The sequence below is a fragment of the Mobula hypostoma genome, chromosome 5, assembly GCF_963921235.1.
Source record: "Mobula hypostoma chromosome 5, sMobHyp1.1, whole genome shotgun sequence".
NCBI lineage: Eukaryota > Metazoa > Chordata > Chondrichthyes > Myliobatiformes > Myliobatidae > Mobula > Mobula hypostoma.
The window spans coordinates 190,612,716-190,632,855 of NC_086101.1; the positions used below are offsets into that span (position 1 = coordinate 190,612,716).

General features: G+C 44.7%; 1 protein-coding gene across 4 annotated transcripts in view; it reads left to right on the plus strand.

Annotated features, from left to right (window-relative positions):
* The window catches only part of slc5a6a (solute carrier family 5 member 6a), a 75,469-nt gene extending 59,840 nt beyond the window's left edge, over positions 1–15,629 (plus strand). For all 4 annotated transcript variants that reach the window (XM_063049588.1, XM_063049587.1, XM_063049589.1 and 1 more), the window contains 4 exons: positions 222–400; positions 1,276–1,379; positions 5,452–5,573; positions 6,954–15,629. In XM_063049588.1, coding sequence (XP_062905658.1) covers positions 222–400; positions 1,276–1,379; positions 5,452–5,573; positions 6,954–7,130 — 582 coding nt within the window. In that variant the 3' untranslated portion in view covers positions 7,131–15,629. The remainder of the gene's footprint in view (positions 1–221; positions 401–1,275; positions 1,380–5,451; positions 5,574–6,953) is intronic.
* Positions 15,630–20,140: the final 4,511 nt, after the last annotated feature.

The window sequence follows — 20,140 nt, forward strand, 5'->3', positions numbered from 1 at the left end:
CCTTCTGGGTCTTTATTCTTTTCCAGCTTAGCTTGACCTGCTAAGAGCCTTAAATCCACCCAAAGACTCAGCCACCATAGGCCTCTGGCAACGAGTAACCTAACATGTCCTTCAGTCTAATGACAATTGGGACAGTTTTTAAGTAAAGTGTAATCTTGTAATTGCAATGATGTATAATTCCTCCACAATGGTCATCTTTGCTGATCTTTCTCTACGTGCAGGGTGCGATCTTGGGCTTGGTGGTTGGCCTGATAATGGCATTTTGGATCGGAATCGGCAGCTTTGTTTTCAAATCAACACAGTCCTCATTCATAAACACTACCAGTGTCCAAAATGTCACCATCTCTATGACATCCACTGCCATTTCAATGGCCAATACAACGCTGGCAGTGAGTGCAGGGTAAGTGTGAGATCCAACAGGGCAGTGAATTTCGCAGCCTTTACTTAGAGCAGGTGTTCCCAACCTGGGCTCCACAGACTCCTTGCTTAATGGCATTGCTCCATGGCGTAAAAAACGGTTGGGAACTCTGATTTAGGGATGCAGCATGGTAACTGGCTCTTCTGGCCCAATGAACCCACGCTGCCCAGTTACACCCACGAAACCAATTAACCTACTAGTCTGTACACCTTTGCAATGTGGAAGGAAATCAGAGCACCCTTGGAGGACATCCCTTCAGCCAGAGGGTTGATAGTCTGTGGAATTCCTTGACACAAACAGCTGTGGAGGAAACTCGTGGTAACAAGGATTTCCCTCTCCTTTCTTCCCTTTCCAAATCACTTACAGGTCCACTCAGTGTAGGTCCAGAAGATTAAAGATTAGTTTATTTGTACAATGGAAAAACAGTAAGAGAATGCAGCAGGAAAATACCAGCCGTATTCTTTACAGTACAGGTGACTTGGGTTCAATTCCCAGCATAGTCTGTAAGGAGTTTATATGTTCTTCCTGTGACCGTGTGGGTTTCCTCCAGCTGCTCCGGTTTCCTCCCACAGTCCAAAGACATACCAGTTGGTAGGGGTTAATTGGTCATTGTAAATGGTCCTGTGATTAGGCTACGATTAAATCGGGATTGTTGGACGGTGCAGCACAAAGGGCTGGAAGGGCCTATTCCATGCTGTATCCCAATAAATAAATGGTAGACAATCAGGTGCAAGAGCTACAACAAGGTTAGGTGGTGAGGTCAGGAGTTCATCTTTAACAGTTCAATTCTGAATGATCTTAGAAGATTCTTGTCTGTGTCTTCCACTACCTTGTGTAAATTGTCTTCTGTTCTACAGTCCCACAGGCCTGAAGAAGTTCTACTCTCTCTCGTATTTATGGTACAGTGGGTTCAATGCAGCCACCGTAGTTATCGTGGGACTGCTGGTCAGTTTCCTAACAGGTAGAGTACAAGGTTATTCAAAACAAAATGGTGAGCATCGAGTCTCATTTCTAACCATCACCTTTCAAGTTGTATCATAGAGCACAAGTTCGGATCCCACGCATGTTTCATTCCTGACAAAAGTCACCAGGTCGGTTGTCTGTTTGGAAAACTGTCTTTGTGCCCACTTTGGTTACGGGACTCCAAACCCACATCAAATTGGTTACTTCAGAACAGCTTCCTGGTGAGAACGAAGTCACTCATCAAAGCTCTGTAGTATCTCCACCCAAAACATCGACCATCAGAATCAGTTGATCACTGAGTTATATGTCGTGAAGTTTGTTGTACTGCAGAAATAAGATTACAATAAATTTACAAAAAAAGTGCAAAGAAATAATGGGGACATAATGTTAAGGTGACTGGAGAAAAACCTAGGTGGGGAAGCAGATTTTGTGTGTGTGGAGTGTTGACCTTCACTAGTCGGAGATTGAGTTCAAGAGCCGTGAGGTAATGTTGTAGCTCTATAACATACTGGAGTATTGAGTTCCGATCTGGTTGCCTCATTATAAGAAGGATGTAGAAGCTTTAGAGAGGGTGCAGAGATTTACTAGGATGGAGAGAGCATGTCTTATGAGGACAGTCTGAGTGAGCTAGGGCTTTTCTGTTCGGAGTGAAGGAAGATGAATGGTGATGATAGAGGTGTACATGATGATGACAGGCATAGATTGAGTGGACAGCCAGAGACGTTTTCCCAGGAGGAATTGGCTAACACCCTGGTTCGGAGAAACCTTGCCTTGTTTCTATATACATTATAAGGTTATACATGTTATGTACATGTATATAGTTAAATGACAATAAACTTGACTCATTATAGGGAGGAGGTGGAAGCTTTAGAGATGGTGCAAAGATTTACCCAGATGCTGCTGGAATGAAGAGCATGTCTTGTGAGGGGAGATTGAGCAAGCTATGGTTTTTCTCTTTGGAATGAAGGAAGATGAATGGTGACTTGATAGAGGTGTACAAGATGATAACAGGCATAGATCAAGTGCATAGCCAGACTTTTTCCCAGGCGGAAATAGGTAATTTGAGGGGCAATATTTTTAAAATGATTGGAGGGAAGTGGGGGGGGGGATGTCAGAGGTGTTTTTTTTTTACACAGAGTGGTGGGTGCATGAAACATGCTACCAAAGGTGCTGATAGTCAGATACAAGAGGCATTTAAACATCTCAGATAGGGATGTGGATGATTGAAAAATGGAGGGTTATGTGGGAGGGAAGGGTTAGATTGAGTTTAGAGTAGGTTAAAAGGTCATGGGCCAAAGGGTGTGTTCTTTGCTGTGGTGTTCTATGTTTTAACAAAAGGAATAATAAATTAGTGTTCATAGAATCCGATAGCAGCATGTCCTTCAGCCGCTGCAGATGATGCCTGACATGCTGAGTTCCTTGAGCAGTTTTTGTTTTCTCTCCAGATCACGGTATCTGCTGATTTGTGTCTATAAAAATACTGATACCACCAAGGCCTTCTCCACTATTTTCAAGAAGTCAACTCTTATTTACCATAAACAATTACATGTATTAGGAACTTGCTGTGGTTTGTTGTTCAGGGCGTGACATGCAACCAAAAAAAAACAATATTCAGCAATTATAACGAATTCCATACAAAATTGGGTGGCGTGGTGGTGATGTGTCTCTACCAAAGGAGGTCTAAGGCCCTCCTTCCTTCTGCTCGCCTGCTGGTCACCCATGGGCAAGGTGTAGCACCGGCTTAGGGTCACATGAAACCATGGGAGCAGGTGGTGCACATCACAAGTCCTGGTTATGCAACCACCGACAGCAGGCAGACAGTCTCTGAAGAGTATTGATAATAGCTAGGGTCTCCTGCTTTGTAAAGACACTGCCCAGAAGGTTGCAATGGCAAAGCACCTGAAGAATTTGCCAAGAACAATTGTCATCATAGACCATGATCGCCCATGTCATATGATACAGCATAAGAATGATGATATAAAATCAAGTTACAGGTGTCCCCCACTTTTCGAATGTTCGCTTTACGAAACCTCACTGTTAGGAAAGACCTACATTAGTACCCTGTTTTCGCTTTCAGAAGGCGTTTTCACTGTTACGAAAAAAAAGTAGCGCGCGTTCCGAGCAGCCGCTCTCCCCCGGATTCTCGCCGGAATTGCTTTAACACGTGCCTGTGAGCAGCCGTTTGCAAGATGAGTTCTAAGGTATCGGAAAAGCCTAAAAGAGCTCGTAAGGGTGTTACACTTAGCGTAAAACTAGACATAATTAAGCATTTTGATCGTGGTGAATGAAGTAAGGACAACGTGAGTTTGGCTTGTGGAAGCTGACGAACATGATGTTGAAGAGGTTTTGGCATCCCATGACCAAGAACTGATGGATGAAGAGCTTATGCAATTGGAAGAAAAAAGGATAACAATCGAAACCGAATGAGTAATGATAAAGTTTGACTTTAATTTTGAAAGGGTACGTTGGTTTAGGGGATATTTGCAGGATGGTTTGAGTCCTTACAAAGAACTGTGTGATAGAAAAATGCGCGAGGCTCAGCAGTCAAGCAAGCCTTCCACATCAGCCACAGCAGACGACGAACCTCGACCTTCGACATCGAGGCAGGCAGTCATAGGAGAAGATGAACTGCCTGCTCTAATGGAAACAGACGATGACGAGATGACGCCCCAGTGTCCCACCACCCCAACCCCCAGGCCATGGACAGATACCGATTCGCGGAGAATGCAACGGTAGCTGGGAGGCAGTCAGCACACCTTTAAGAAAAAATGCGGAAATAAACATGCTAACTAATTAGGTGCCGCCGACACGTAATTGTCGGCCCAGATCAGAGACGACACAATTGGAAATTGGCACTGACAATTACGTGCCGGGTGGCACCTAATTAATTAGCATGTTTGTTTCGGCTTTTTCCTTAAAGATGTGCTGTGTGCCTCCCGGCTACCGCTGGACCCCTGCATGCTTCACGGCAATGTATCTCTCGGCGGCCTGGAGGGTGGGGGCCACTGCACCACCCAAACTCCGACTCAACCTAGCACACCATCATCAGTGTGCTGGGGGCTGTCCCTATTCTGGTAAGTGATACTACACTGTACATACATTATTTCTGCTTTATATCGACTGTAATTTTACGTGTTATTTGGTATGATTTGGCAGCTTCATAGCTTAAAGATTACTGGAGAGCACTTGCGTTGTGTTTTTGCCAACAGCGCTTGCGTGAGATTTTCTGCCGACGGCGCTTGCGTGAGATTTTCGCTATGGAGAACAGTTCAGTAATGATTGTGGAAAAGTATTTCTACTTTATATAGGCTGTGTATTTATCATATCATTCCTGCTTTTACTATATGTTACTGTTATTTTAGGTTTTGTGTGTTATTTGGCATGATTTGGTAGGTTATTTCTGGGTCTGCGAACGCTCACAAAATTTTCCCATATAAATAAGTAGTAATTGCTTCTTCGCTTTACGAACCGTTTCATAGGAACGCTGTACCTTCGGTTGGCGGGGGAAACCTGTATAGGTTAAATTATGGATATGGAATAAAATGTGCATAAGTACCATCATGTGTTTACAATGTAAACAGCTTTAGATAGAGGGATGTGGAGGGTCTCTAACTAGAATGGTTGATCAGACAAACTGCCTGGGGGAAGGAACTTTTAAGATGGTATTTTCAACTACTACCTGAGCCTCCGCATCCAGCACCTCATTCTCTGCAGCTTCTACCATTTTCAACGGGACCCTGCCTCCTAGCACACCTTTACCTGCCCCCACCCCACTCTCCCCTTTCCGCACACTAATCTCCCTCCTGGCACTTCTGTAGATCCAAATTCATTTCCATAAATGCTGCCTGACCCGAGTTCAGTTCCTCCAGCATTTTGTGTGTTTTAAGTTGACGTGTAATTTTTGTTTAGCATTTTCCAGAAGGGAGCTTTTTCCAAAACGCTCCACAAAATTAGGCTTGTAATCCAAGACTGTTAAAATTATTCCGGTATTGAAGTGAAGAGGCGTTAGCATTTGCCACACTTCTAGTTGTATGTGTTTGACAGTTTGTGTTATTTTGCTTCCTTTGCAGGTCCAATGAAAGGAGAGGATGTGAACCCTTCTACCGTGTTTCCTGTTCTCCATTATCTGCTCTTCTTCTTGCCGAAGCGATACAAGGAGAAGCTGACCTGTGGAGTCCGATATCAGCAAGCGGTAGGTGAAGAAAGTCAAAAGATTTCCCTCTCCTTCCTTCCCTTTCCCAGTTGCTGCAGGTTTAGGTCCAGGAGATTAAAGATCGGTTTTTATTTGCTGCATATACATCGCAGCACACAGTGAAATGTCGTTTATGTCAATGATCAGCACAGTCCAGGGATGTGCTGGGGGCTGCCTGCAAGTGTTGCCATACTTCTGGCGTTAAAGTAAGACCATAGACACAGGAGCAGAATTCGACCTTCCAGCCATCAAGTCTGCTCTGCCATTCCATCATGGCTGATTTATTTTCCCTCTCAACCCCACTCTCAGCCTACCTAGCATGCCCACAGCTCACTAACCCTAACCCATATGTCTTTGAAATGTGGGAGGGAACCAAAGAATACGCACATGGTCAAGGGAAGAACTTAAAAGCTCGTTACAGACAGTGGTGGGAGTCGAATCTAGCCCGCTGGCTCTGTAAAGTGTTACCCTAACCACTATGCTACTGTGCCAGTTCCAAGGGAATGGTAGAATCTGGGAGTTGTCGGCAATTATTGCCGCGTCACTGAACTGTTCCCGCAACATATGAACTCACTTTCAAAGACTCTTCATCTCATGCTCTTGCTTGTCAGAGTCCTCTGTCCTAGGCCAGTCTTTGAAGATGTCCCCAGGTGTAGCCATCTTCCCATCCCTGGGATGAGATCTTTGTTAGCATTTCTGTAGCTCTGGGTTTTTATGGGATGGGGTTGCTAGCCCCATGGTCAATCCTCCTCCTTTCGCAACTGGGCTTGGCAGAGTTAATGACAACGTAGAATAAAGTGTAAACATTACAGAGAAAGTGCAGTGCAAATAACAAAGTGCAAAATCATAATGTGAGGTTGTGAAGTTCCAAACCCACCTTATTGTACAAGAGGTCTGTTCAAGAATCAGAAAACATTGTGATAAAAACTGCCTTTGGGCCTGGTGATAACATGGCTTTCAGGCTTTTGTATCTTCTGCAAATGGGATAAGAGAGAATGTGGGTGGGTCGATGATTTAAGATTGTTTAATGTCAGTTCCAGTACACAACTGTAAAAGGAGAACAAAATAATTGTTACTCTGGATTTGATGCAGCACAAAAAGAACACAACAATAATTTGTTAAAATACAGTAAGTATAAACACCTAAGATAGCTTATACATGTCTGTTGTATGTCCATGAAGTGACGCTAGCACAGGAGTGTCTGTGCACAAGGGGACTGATAGGAAATGATAAAGTAGTGGTGGCAGGGGGTGTGAAGGGTGGAGGTGTTGCTCAGTCTTGCTGACTGAGCAACGAGGTAGTGCAGTTATGTTGCTCTGTGAAATGTCAGTTCCCCGAGAGGCTACTTTGCCTGATGGCTTGTTATTCTTGCCAACACAGAACACTGAGCCCAGCCTCCAGCATTCGCTCGTGGCGCACAAGGAGTCGAATGGAGTGGTGAGCCAGGACACGAGTTGGGTGGATCGGAAGCAGGGGCTCGGCGAGGAGTTGGACAAGGACCTGGATATAGTCAAGACAGATCTCGCGGTGGAGGTCCTCCAGGAAACTCCTTTGTAACACTAGATCCTGAATGGCATTGGTACCCGGGCACGTAAAAGGTTTCCACAGTGTGTCTTCCAAAACTCCAGAGTTAAAATGACCCAAGCCTGCAGGACCAGAAACGAGGTCCTTTGAAGTCTCGCCCCTATCTCCTGAACCCATGGAGGATCTGTCCACAGCCTGATTGTGTAATACACAGGAAAAGGGGGTTGGCAGGATGAACTGGATGTGGGGAGGCGGAGACTGCCTGGAAAATCTGCAAATTGTGCTGAGCTGAGATGGCTCTTAGCACAGCTGGTGCTGCTGTGATAATCACTGCATTCGGCCTTGGTGGACAAGTGGCGACGTGCCACTGGTCGCCTCGGGCTGTCGAAGCAGTGTCTTCACCATTGCCTGTTTGGCAATCTCTGCTTTTAAATTTTTCATGAATTGCAGTCAACAAGTTTCAGAGGTTATGGAATCAAATATGGGGTTGTGGATGACAGCAGGCTTCTTTTTTGTTTCTGGGTGAATTATTGGCTTGTTTAAATTTACTTTCCAATTGTCTGATTGTAATCAGCTTGCACAGGGCCTCGAACACGGGCATAATTTTAAGATGATTAGAGGAAAGTATAGGGGGGAATTTCAGTTCTTTACACAGAGCGGTGGGTGCGTGGAATGCTGACAAGTGTAGTAAAGGTAAGATGTATTAGGGGCTTTTAAGAAACTGAGACAGGTACATGGAAGGAAAGGGTTAAATTCATTTTAGAGTAGGTTAAAAGGTTGGCACAGCATTTTGGGCCGAAGGGCCTGTCTGTGTTGTAATGTTCTATGTCTTATGTATGAAGTACTAGCCACTCAAATGCTCTGTTTCATTCAATGGGTACCCATCTTTTCATCCAGTCACAGAATGGTTTCCGTACAGGAAGAAACCACTTGGCCTGCTCTGTGTGAGAACTCAATCCATTCTCTTCCCCACAACCCTGCAAATCCTTTCCTTTTAGGTACTTGTCTAGCTACCTTTGAGCCTATCGTTGAATCTGCTTCCGCTGTTTTCCCCTATTGACCTACATTCCACATTCGCTGTGGTTGTGTGGCTGGTAAAAGAGGTTTTCTTGCATTTTGATCCCATCCGCTCTCTTTCAATGTCCTCTTGTTCTTGTCTTTGCTGATAGTTGAGCAGTCTTTCTCTATTTACTGTCTACAGTTGCTACAAAGTTAAATATCTCCGGGATCACTCATAACCTGCACTGATTCAAGGAGAACAACTTCAGACTCTGGTTTGTCCATGTCTCTGTAAGCACTCATTCCTGGAATCCTTTTCTCCATTTCATTTGCCATCTCATCTTTCCTAGATACTGGCATCCAGAACTGGACACAATACTCTAGTCATGGTCTGACCAGTGTTTCTTAAGTCTTTGTGATCTTTTTGCTCAGAGTTAAATCCTTCTACCCTATCAAGCTCTGAAAATAAGTCCCATGCCCTTTAATTAGACCATAATTCATAGGAACAGAATTTGGCCATTTGGCCCATCAAGTCTGCTCCGCCATTCCATCATGGTTGATTTATTATCCCTCTCCACCCCATCCTCCTACCTTCTCCCTGTAACCTTTACACCTTTACTAATCAAGTACCAATTTACATCCACTTTAAATATACCCAATGACTTGGCCAGCAAAGCCATCTACAATATTGAATTCCACAGATTCCTCTCCCTCTGGCTAAAGAAATTCCTCCTCATCTTTGTTCTAAAGGAACATCCTTGTATTCTGAGGCTGTGCCCTCCGGTCCGAGACTTCCCCATTATTGGAAACGGTTTCTCCACATCCACTCTCATCTAGGTCTTTCAATATTGAACTTTATACCTCAGTTCTTCCGGTCACTCAGATTGAGCTCCCCCAACATTTCTTCTTGCTGCTGTTTAATCCGAAACAAGACGCACAACATGGGGTGAGCTTCATCTTTTCCTCTTGCCTCCTCACTTCTTTTCCCAAACCTTCTGCCACTGAGGGCTAGGATTACAGGTGCCCCGGGGTGTGGGAAGTTGGCCCAATCCTCCCTGTCCAGGTTTCATATGCAGTTGCATAGAAATGTATATATATTTACTTGTTGTCAACTATGGCTTTGTAAAGTTTTACTGCTTTGTTGACTCGGTTCCCCATTTCCATTCCTAATAAGATATTTGGGTTAGGGTTAGATTGATCTTTGGAGGGTTAAAAGGTTAGCACACCATCGTGAGCCAAAAGGCCTGTACTGTATTGTTCCATGTTCAATATTCCGTCTGCTTACTCTGAAGGGTGTGACTGAACCCAGTGTTGAAAGGGACTGGAATTGGTCACTCAGTCCTACTTTGCTAAACCCCTCTGTGGCTGAGCTTACTGGAGTAGGACTGAGTGACCAATCCCAATTCCTTTGGACACAAATACTTTTTACTTACACCATCACCCCTACTGGGACATAAGTTGCCAACAGCAGCTTGCCAGAGCCTTCTGACCTGGGCCAGTCCCTTCAAGTTATCCCAGGTGTAGCCCATCATCTTCTCCTTCCGCTCCCAGGGCTGAGGTTTTTGGAGCTTCTGTTGGCATTTCTGCAGCTCTGGAGTTACAGGATGAGGTCGCTAGCCCTATGCCTAACCCTCCTCCTTTCGTAGCCGGGCTTGGGGCCATCCATACCGGAGTTTTGGAGACGAATAAACCCCATTAAGTCTGAGCCTGGAACAGCTCCCCTCCTTTTCAATCCCAGTAACTGGGTTATTCCTTTCTGAGTCCCTGCCCCTCCCATTCCAGCCTTCACAACAGTTTCCTTAGCCAAATGTAGACTGCAATTATGCCAGCTGCCTAGGAGGAGGGCCTGCTAAGTGTTATAAATTCATGCTCATCTAAGATTGCACCCGGCTGTATTCATTTGCAGTCATTTATTCGGACTGGACTCTCAGTCTCTGTCTTCTGGCATGTCGAGCATTTGTAAACTCCCTCGTGATCTGCCTCTCTTAATGCTCCTTGAGTCTATTTGGAACCAGCCCAGGTGGCTTCTTGCAAGTCACTATGGGTTGTGTGCTGACAGAACACAACAGATCACTGAGTTTAATCAGATTCACGTGGGGCCATTTGTTTAAAGTTTAGCTTGTGTGCAGTTGTTTTGTATAAATCAGCTCAGTGTGTGAACATAATCTTTTCCCCAGCCAAAGCTGGAAGTTCCCATTAGCAACTTGACTGCCTCCTGAAATTTAATCAAAATCTGGTTTAATATCACTGGCAAATGTTGTGAAACATGTTGTTTTGTGGCAGCAGTACACTGCAATAGCTAATAAAGGAACTAAATTACACAAAGAAATATATATGTGCAGTGCAAAAAGGAAAACTGAAATATAAAAGTGAGGTAGTGTACAGGTTCATTGTCCATTCAGAAACCTGAGGGCAGAGGGAAAGAAGCTGTTCCTAAAATGTTGAGTGTGTGTCTTCAGGCTCCTGTACCTAGTCCCCGATGGCAACAGTGAGAAGAGAGCTTGTCCTTAATGACAGATGCAGCCTTTTCAAGATGTCCTCGGTGCTGGTTAGGTTCCCAAGTGTTCAGGGAGTTGCTCATTGCCAAAGGCTTAAATATCGGTTTGAGTTGGTCTTTATCTGAGATCTGTCTACGTAACTACCCACCCTAAACGGAGTCAGGTAAGCTGCACCAATGTAGGTTATCCTGTGAGCTTTCAATGTGCAAAAGTTTACCCTTGATTTGAGCTTGGGGCACGACAGGCTGGCCAAAATTCCACCTGCAGCATCAAGGTCCAGGAGTTGTTTACCTTCATGATGAGCAACCAAAAGCTCATTAAGGAGTTCGTCAAACAGCCAGAGCTTTCAGCTGTCTAACTGAGCCCAGGGCTGTAGTGCTCGCTGCCTGTCGTATGAATGTCCTAACTCCTCACTCCTTCAGAATGTTTAATGCTGAATATCCGGTATAAAACGGAGAACACTGGGCGGTTAGCACGAGACTGTTACAGCTCGGGGCCTGGGATTGGGGAAGAGGGTGGGTGGGTAGGGTGAGAATCAGCAGGATAGGCAGCTTCTGTGGAGAGAAACTGGTTAATGTTTCGAACCCTGGCCTGAAACTTTACTTGTGTCCCTGAGAGACTTCTGAGAAGTCTTCGCTTTGTTTCTTATTCCCTTTCACTCGTGCAAAGTTTACCGTGGGTTCAGTGAGCTGGTTCCATCATGTCAGCCAGTGAAGGATTCCGAATGGAAGCAAGATCGCGACTCCTGTCGTGTGAGCTTCAGTTGGGCTTGCTCTGTAAGCTTTACTCCCCTCTCTGGCGTGAACTATCTGATGATGAAATGAAATAAGAAAAGTATCTGCACTGGCATTCCACCGTCCCTTGTAATCACTGAAATTTATGATGGTGTACATCTGTTTTCGTGCAGAAATCTTGTAAATCTGCTAATTGCCTGGTTCCTGTATCACAAGCCGATTGTCACAGTAGGGAAGCAAGCCCTTCAGTCCAACTCTTCCATGCTGACCATGAGGGCCATCTGAGCTAGTTCCATTTGGCCCATATCCCTCCTATCTCTATTACCTGCAGGGATGTCTTTCACAATGTTGTTAATATTCCTGCCTCAACCACTTCTGGCGGCTCATTCCATAAGACATAGGGAGTAGAATTAGGCCATTCAGCCCATTGAGTCTGCTACACCATTTGACGATGGTCGATTTATTTTCCTTCTCAGCCCCATTCTCCTGTCTTCGCCCTGCAGCCTTTGATGCCCTTACTAATCAAGAACCTCTACTTCAAATATACCCAAAGATGTGACCTACACAGCTGTCTGTGATGATGAATTCCACAGATTCATCACCCTCTAGCTGAGAAAATTCCTCCTCACCTCTGTTCTAAAGGGAAGCGTACACCACCTTCTGTGTGTTCCAAACATACACCACCTGCATGAAGAAGTTATCCTTTGGGTCCCTTTGAAATCTTCCCCTCTCACCATAAACTTCTGTATCCTCTAGTTTTTGATTCACTTTCCCTGGGAGAAAGGCTTTGCATTCACCCTAACTATGCACCTCATGTTTTATGTCTTAAGGTCAAAACCTCCTATAAATGGGCAAGACTTTTGATTTTGTCTGTCTCATAATCTTGTATCAGGTCTTCCCTCTGTTCCTTTCGCTTTAGTTAAAAAAAAAGAGCCCAATCTATCCAGAATCTCCTCATATCTAAAGTTGTCCAGTTGGGTAACATTCAGGTGAATCTGCTCTGTACTCTTTCCAGTGCAATCACATCTTTCCTGTACTTTGGCACCCAGAAGTGCAGACAGTCCTGCAGGTGTGGTCTAACCAGTGTTTTGTAACGTCGTCTCAATCCTTGTATTCTATTTACTTATTTTTATTTATTTGGAGATGCAGTATTGAACAGGCCCTTATGGCCCTTTGAGCCGCGCCACCAACAGCCCGCCGATTTAACCCTCGCCTAATCACAGGACAATTTACAGTGACCAATTAACTTACTAACCGTTATGTCTGGACTGCGGGAGGAAACCAGAGCACCCGGAGGAAAGCCACACCTTCAACGGGGAGGACATAGAAACTCCTTACAAAGGACATTGCAATTGAATTCAGATCTCTGAAGTCCTGTGCTGTAGTATCGTTGCACTAACCCCTATGCTACTGTGGCCCCCTTGCCTTGACCCAAACATGCCTCTTCACCATAATATCTATCTGAGTCAGCGTTTTCAAGAAACAATGTAATTGGTCTGTTTCTTAGTGTCATAGAGCACACAGCACAGAAACAGGCCCTTTGGCCCATCTAGTCCATGCTAAACCATTTAAACTATCTAGTCCCATCAACCTGCACCGGGACCATAGCCCTCCATATCCCTTCCATTCATGTACCTATCCAGACTTCTCTTTAATTTCAAAATCTCATCCACCGTTTGCCCTGGCATCTCGTTCCGCGTTCTCATGTTCTCCTTAAACATTTCACCTTTCTCCTTTAACCCATGACCCCTAGCTGTAGTCTCGCCCACAGTGCCCTATTTACTGTATATCTCCAACCCCTATTTGACCTCCAGTTGCATCACATCAGTTGGTATTCAGATGCATTTATCCTATAACTTTGGTTTTGCCCTTAAACCAGCCCCACGAACCTCAAAAAAAGAGCAGCTAAAGCTGAGCCGTGACAGGCCGCAGTTTAGCTCCATCTTGACCAGAATTGGGTTGGATTGAACTCCATTTGCTAACGTTCTGCCCAACTTTCAAACAGATCCCCATCCTGCCTGTAGGCTTGAATGGATTTCTTACCAACTGTGTTGCTATCTCCTGTGATCCGCAAATAGACTGAATTGTGCTTTGGTGGTGAGTCATTAACATTTATCACACTAGCAAAGGTTCCAGCACTGATCCCTGAAGTGATTACAGACTGTTGATCAGATAAGCCTCCTTCTACCACTCCCCACTGCCATCTATCACAAGCCAATTTTATTTCCAGTGATGGTAACCATGTGAATAGTGTACACTCGTCCTTCAGGGGAGAAAATCGCACCTGGTCTAATCTGTGTGTGCTCCACACCCACCTTTGCTACCCCTCTGAGTTTGCAGATGATTAAGGAGAGATGGCAGGGAGAGTATTCAAGCTGCTTACAGGCAGCGGCTGGAATTGAACTTTTATTGGTGATCGCTGGTAATGCAAAGTAACTGCTTGTGCATCGCATTACAGCACCAGTGATAGGGGTTCAATTCCTGCTGCTACTTGTAAGGAGTTTGTATGTTCTCCCTGTGACCGCATGGGTTTCCTCCAGGTGCTCTGGGTTCTTCCCGCGTTCCAAAGACCTGTGGGTTAGAGTTAGTGAGTTTTGGGCATGCTCTGTTGGCGCAGGAAATGTGGTGACTCTTGTGGGTTGCCCAGCGCAATCTGACAAAAATGATGCATTTCACGATATGTTTAGATGTTTTGATGTACATGTGACAAATAAGGCTAATCTTTTGACAGTGTTGTTCACATCTTGTGAGCAATTAACTGTGTACTGGGCTGTAAGATTGTCAGAAAGACTTGGGAAGGAGATATGTGCTGACCCATTTTTATCTCCTCCTCACTAATCTCCCTCCAGGTATGTATCCCTGTAAGTGATAGAAATGTCCATTTAGCTTCTCCCTTACCCCCATTCAGGGCCCAAAGCAGTTCTTTCAGGTGAGGCAACACTTCACCTGTCAACCTGTTGGGGTTGTCTATTGTATCCAGTGCTCCCGATGTGGCCTCCTCTATGTTGGTGAGACTTGATGTAAATTGGGGAACCGTTTTTGTCAAGCATCTTCGCTCCACCCTCCGAAAGTAGAATTTTCCCATAGCCAATCATTTTAGAAACATAGAAAATAGGTGCAGGAGTAGGCCATTCGGCCCTTTGAGCCTGCACCGCCATTCAGTATGATCATGGCTGATCATCCAACTCAGAACCCTATACCTGCCTTCTCTCCATACCCCCTGATCCCTTTAGCCACAAGGGCCATATCTAACTCCCTCTTAAATATAGCCAATGAACTGGCCTCAACTGTTTCCTGTGGCAGAGAATTTCACAGATTCACCACTCTCTGTGTGAAGAAGTTTTTCCTCATCTCGGTCCTAAAAGGCTTCCCCTTTATCCTCAAACTGTGACCCCTTGTTCCGGACTTCCCCAACGTCGGGAACAATCTTCCTGCATCTAGCCTGTCCAATCCTTTTAGAATTTTATACTTTTCAATCAGATCCCCCCTCAATCTTCTAAATTCCAGAGAGTCTAAGTCTAGTTGATCCAGTGTTTCATCATATGAAAGTCCTGCCATCCCAGGAATCAATCTGGTGAACCTTCTTTGTACCCCCTCTATGGCAAGAATGTCTTTCCTCAGATTAGGGACCAAAACTGCACACAATACTCTAGGTGTGGTCTCACCAAGGCCTTGTACAACTGCAGTAGTACCTCCCTGCTCCTGTACTTGAATCCTCTTGCTATGAATGCCAGCATACCATTCGCCTTTTTCACTGCCTGCTGTACCTGCATGCCTGCTTTCAATGACTGGTGTATAATGACACCCAGGTCTCGTTGCACCTCCCCTTTTCCTAATCGGCCACCATTCAGATAATAATCTGTTTTCCTGTTCTTGCCACCAAAGTGGATAACTTCACATTTATCCACATTGAATTACATCTGCCATGAATTTGCCCACTCACCTAACCTATCCAAGTCACCCTGCATTTAATTCTATTCCCATTCTCTTTCCGACATAATGAGGCCAACCTCGGGGTGGAAGAGCAGCACTTCATTTTTGCTCTTGGTAGCCTTCATCCTGATGGTATGAACATCGATTTCTCTTTCCCGTTTTTATTTTGCCTCCCCCTTCCCTCTTGTATTCCCTACTCTGGCCTCTTATCTCTTCTCACCTGCCTATCACCTTCCCCAGGTGCCCTTCCTTCTCTTTTCCCTGTCATTCCTCTCCTATCAGCTTCATTCTTCTCCAGCCCTTCACCTTTTCCACTTATTGCCTCCCAGCTTCTTGCTTCATTCTCCCTCCCCCACCCACCTGACCCCTCTTATCATCTTCGAGCTGGTACTCCTTCGCCTCCATCCACTTCCTTATTCTGGTATCTTCCCCCCCCCACCCCCACCCCCTGCCCCAATTCCTTCAATTCCTTTCCAATCCTGCAGGTCTTGGCCCAAAACATTGACTCTTCATTTCTATAGATGCTGTCTGACCTGCTGCTAAGTTCCTCCAGCATCTGTGTGTGTGTTGCTCTGGAATTCCGGCAACTGTGAAATTTCTTCTGTTTATATTTCCATATTTCTTTATGACATAAAATGCATAAACATATCATTTGGGGATGATGTCACTGAGCACCTTTGCTCTGTCCGCTACAGAATGCCGGTTTTCCTTGTGGCCACCCATTTTAGTTCTACTTCCCATTCCTCTCCTATCAGATTTCTTCTTCGTCAGCCCTTTACCACTTGAACCGATCACCTCCCAGCTTCTCACTTCCCCCGTCTCCCCCACCTACACCCAACTTTCCCCACACCTGGCTTCACTTATCAGTTGCCAGCTTGTACTCCTTCCCCTCCCCGCACCACCTTATCCTGGCTTCAGGCCCCTTCCTTTCCAGTCCTGATGTAGGGTCTCAGTCCAAAAATGTTGACTGTTTATCATTTCTGCAGATACTGCCCGACCTGAGTTCCACCAACATTTTGTGTGTGTTGCTCATCATCAATCTAACCCTCCTCTGCTACACAGCCCATAACTCTCCATTTTTTTTCTTGTATCCATATCTATGTCAATGCATACTGCAATTCAATTCTCTCCACAAATTTTCCCTCCCACATTCCAAAGAATTTTACTGTGCACTTACAAGAGGGGCAAATGATAGTGCCCAATAATACATGAAACTGGACATCTTTGGGATGTGGGAGGAAATCTCATGGTTACTAGGGGTAACATGCAGACAGCAACTGAGGGCAGGATTCTACCCAGGTTGCAGCAGCTCTACTGACGGTGCCACACATGATCTTATCGCTGACTGCTGCCAAGTCATTTCTGAATCTTGTGCTGTGGCCCAGAGCGTTTCTCAGTTTTGTCGTAACACAGAGGAAACTCACCATGACTTTGCCTGAGTAACTGAACAAAGGTCGGTAAATACAATGGCCATATCTATTAAATAGTGTCCGCATTCAAGTGTCTTGTATTTCAATATTCTTTCTGGCTGAAAGGGGTTGAATTCCAATCCCATTTTTCTGTCTGCTAATTTGTCACTATAAATGTTAATTTTAAATTATGACCCATTTCAGTTGTTTGCCTAAAGCTTCAAGAATAATGTAGGCTTATTAATATGATTTTAGTTTTGTGCTATATTTACTTTTGCAGAAGCGAATTTTTTTAATTAATGAAATTTAACAACTCTAAGATAATGTTGTGAATTTGATGTCAATGTCTATAATCTTACATTTTGGTAGACAACATACAACCTATTTAGTAGGTAGTGTTTTGTGTGTGTATGTGTTAAGTACACTGCACTATATGTGTTTCAGAGATAATGTGCACTGAGTTTACATACTAAAATATTTTGTTAGACCATGTTGTAGAGGTCGAGTTTGTAATTTGTTTCTTTGCTGAGCCTTTTGAACTGTGATAAGGATCCTTTTCAGAATGCGTAAAACACTCCGTTGATAGCTGCTTTAAAATGGAACTGAATGGTATGGAGTATAAATCTCTCAATCCGCAGCCGAATGTCTGTTGGCAAAGTCCAGTAGACTGCAGACCTTGTGCTATTCTTCAACGTTCTGTTGCCCCCAGCTCTGAAGTCAAGGTCGAATGTCACTGGAGAAGACGGTTGTGGGCAGTAATTGAGTCAAAGACCCATTCAACTGTTCACGACCATAAGCCATACTGCAGAAATGCAGGGCTTCCTCACCCAGATCTAATGATCCAGGCTTGATGCCAGCTTGAATTCAGTGGAACTCCACAAGGAAGATGACTTATTGATGAATGAAAACGTAGTAGGCATCAAGACATTGGCTCATCTTACAATAGATTAATACTCTGTCGGGGAAGGGTGGGGGTGGGGGCATGGTACCATAGTGGTTAGCACAGCGCTTTACAGATGACCCGGGTTCAATTTCCACCACTGCCTGTAAAAAGTTTGTACGTTCTCTCCGGGTGTTCTAGTTTCCTCCAGCAGTCCAAAGATATACCAGTTGGTAGGTTAATTGGTCATTGTAAATTGTCCTGTGATTAGGCTAGGGTTAAATCAGGGGATTGCTGGGTGGCTGGTATCTCAAAATAAAAAAATATATAAATATTTTCAGCTTGGTGATGGGTGAGGTCGCCAGTCCAGTTCAGACTTTCTCATCTGAGTCACACAACCATGCTTCTAGAGTGCCTTAGACAGACTTCGAAAGGCAATAAAGCATTCATTCTCCAGGGCAGCTGTGAAAAATGCTAAGATAGTAGCAGCCTGACCTCCTGCTCGATATGTGATTATTAGCTACACTGCGCGGGGCTACGTGAATCCTGCAAGTCCAAACAGCAGATGCTAAAATGTGAGCTAGCAAGAACAAAGTGCTGGGCACCACGATAGTGTGGCGCCATTACACCTCAGGGCAGTGGAGCTCGGAGTTCATTTCCAGCGCCATCTGTAAGAGGTTTGTACGTTCTCCTTGCTAATGTGTGGGTTTTCCTCCCAACAGTCCAAAGACGCACCAGCTTGTAGGTTAGTTGCTCATTATAAATTGTCCTGTGACTAGGCTAGGGTTAAATGGGTGTTGTGGCTTGTTGGGCCAGTAGGTCCTGTTCCATGCTGTATCACTAGAGAAGTAAACTTATAGATCAGGAAGCATCTATGGAGAAGGATAAACCTGCTGAGTTCCTACAGCATTTTGTTTGTGTTGCTCTGGATTTCCAGCATCTGCAGAATCTTGTGTTTACAACCCACTCAGCAGGTCAGGAAGCATCGGGGTTGGGAGTGGGTGGGGAGGAAAGGAATTGTCAATTTGGGTCAGAACCCTGCAGCAGTAAATCGGTAAACATCTTGGGTTGTTTAGCAGTGGCTAAGGGTGTTTAGGTCCCTGGTGGGACAGGAGACATGCTGGAGGTACTTTAGTAACACATTGCAGCTGGCACTAGAGGGCCCATTTCAAGGCTGTTGATCACACAGTTCACTGAGTTCGGGCTTTGTCTGCCTGAGGTGGGGTTTAGTGTACCAGCGGGATAGCTGTGCTGAACCCCTATGCCATTTCACCATTAAATATTCCAAGTCAGGTGGTCAGGAACTCACCAGGATTGTCATGTCTGAGCACCATCAGGAGTTGATTAGAGGGCAGACCACTCCACCTCTTCCTGTGTACTGTCCATTTGGTGGGTTGAGGAGCCCTTGGGTTGTATAGCACGGTTAGATGAAGCAGATGAAGAAACAAACAAAGATTAGCTTTATCTGTCACATGTACATCAAAGGATACAGTGAAATGTGCTGTTTGTATCAACAACCAACAGGGTCCCAGGATGTGCTAGTGGCAGCCCATACGTTTTGCCATGCTTCTGCCACCAACGTAGCATGCCCACAACTCACTAACCCTAACTATGACTTTTGGAATGTGAGAGGAAACACAGTAATAGTGTGAATGTGAAAACTCCTTACAGAGGTGGTAATTGAACCTGATCGGTTATAACTGGCACTGTTATACTGACCACTATGCTACCGTAACCCATTTTTGGCCGCGACAGAGTGCATGGCAGTCCCTCAGTTGCATTTGATAGCTCGGTCTCCATTTGCTTCTATCAACTTCGTTCTCACTGACCAGGACATTAGCTAGTGGGATGAGCTGGTAGTAGCAAGGGGTTTAGATTCTGATCTGTGCAAGGCAAGATCCCAAATCCAGGTGTGCTTCAGACAATAATGTCAGCTGTGGGCTTGGGCCCTACTAATCTGTCTATTGAAGCCTGCACTGTTATATTCAGTCCACTGTAAGCTTTAAAACTTTCATAGAGCACAGGAAAAATCAGCATGACATATTTTCAAACAGAATCTTGGACCTGAAAATGTAAAAGTCCTTGCTAAGTTGGTTTGTTTTCCATTCCCTACTGCTCAGAACCTAGTTCCCTGTTTTATTTCTATTGTTAAAGAATTACATCTAGCATTTTAGATCAGGGATGTAATTGTGTGATCTTCTGTAATCCTAATGAAACCTGTGGTGTAGACTATTGGTCTGATCCCAATGAGTACACTGAGATTTCTGTATCTTGAACATTTGATTTGCCTTATCTGCCTTCATATGAAATGCAGTTATTGCCATTCCATAGTGTATACACCCAGAAGAAATAAAACTATTATCTTTGGAGGCTTGGTGTTGCTATGATTTACGTTCCTACAGTGCTAGCACATTTTCTGATCTGCCTATTCACATTCATCGGTGGTGGGGTTGGCTAATCATGGGGAAAGGGATTAGACAATAAAACATAGGAGTAAAATTAGGCTATTTGGCCCATTGATTCTGATCCACCATTCCATCATGGCTAATTTAATATCCCTCTTAACTCCCATTTCCCTGCCTTCTCACTG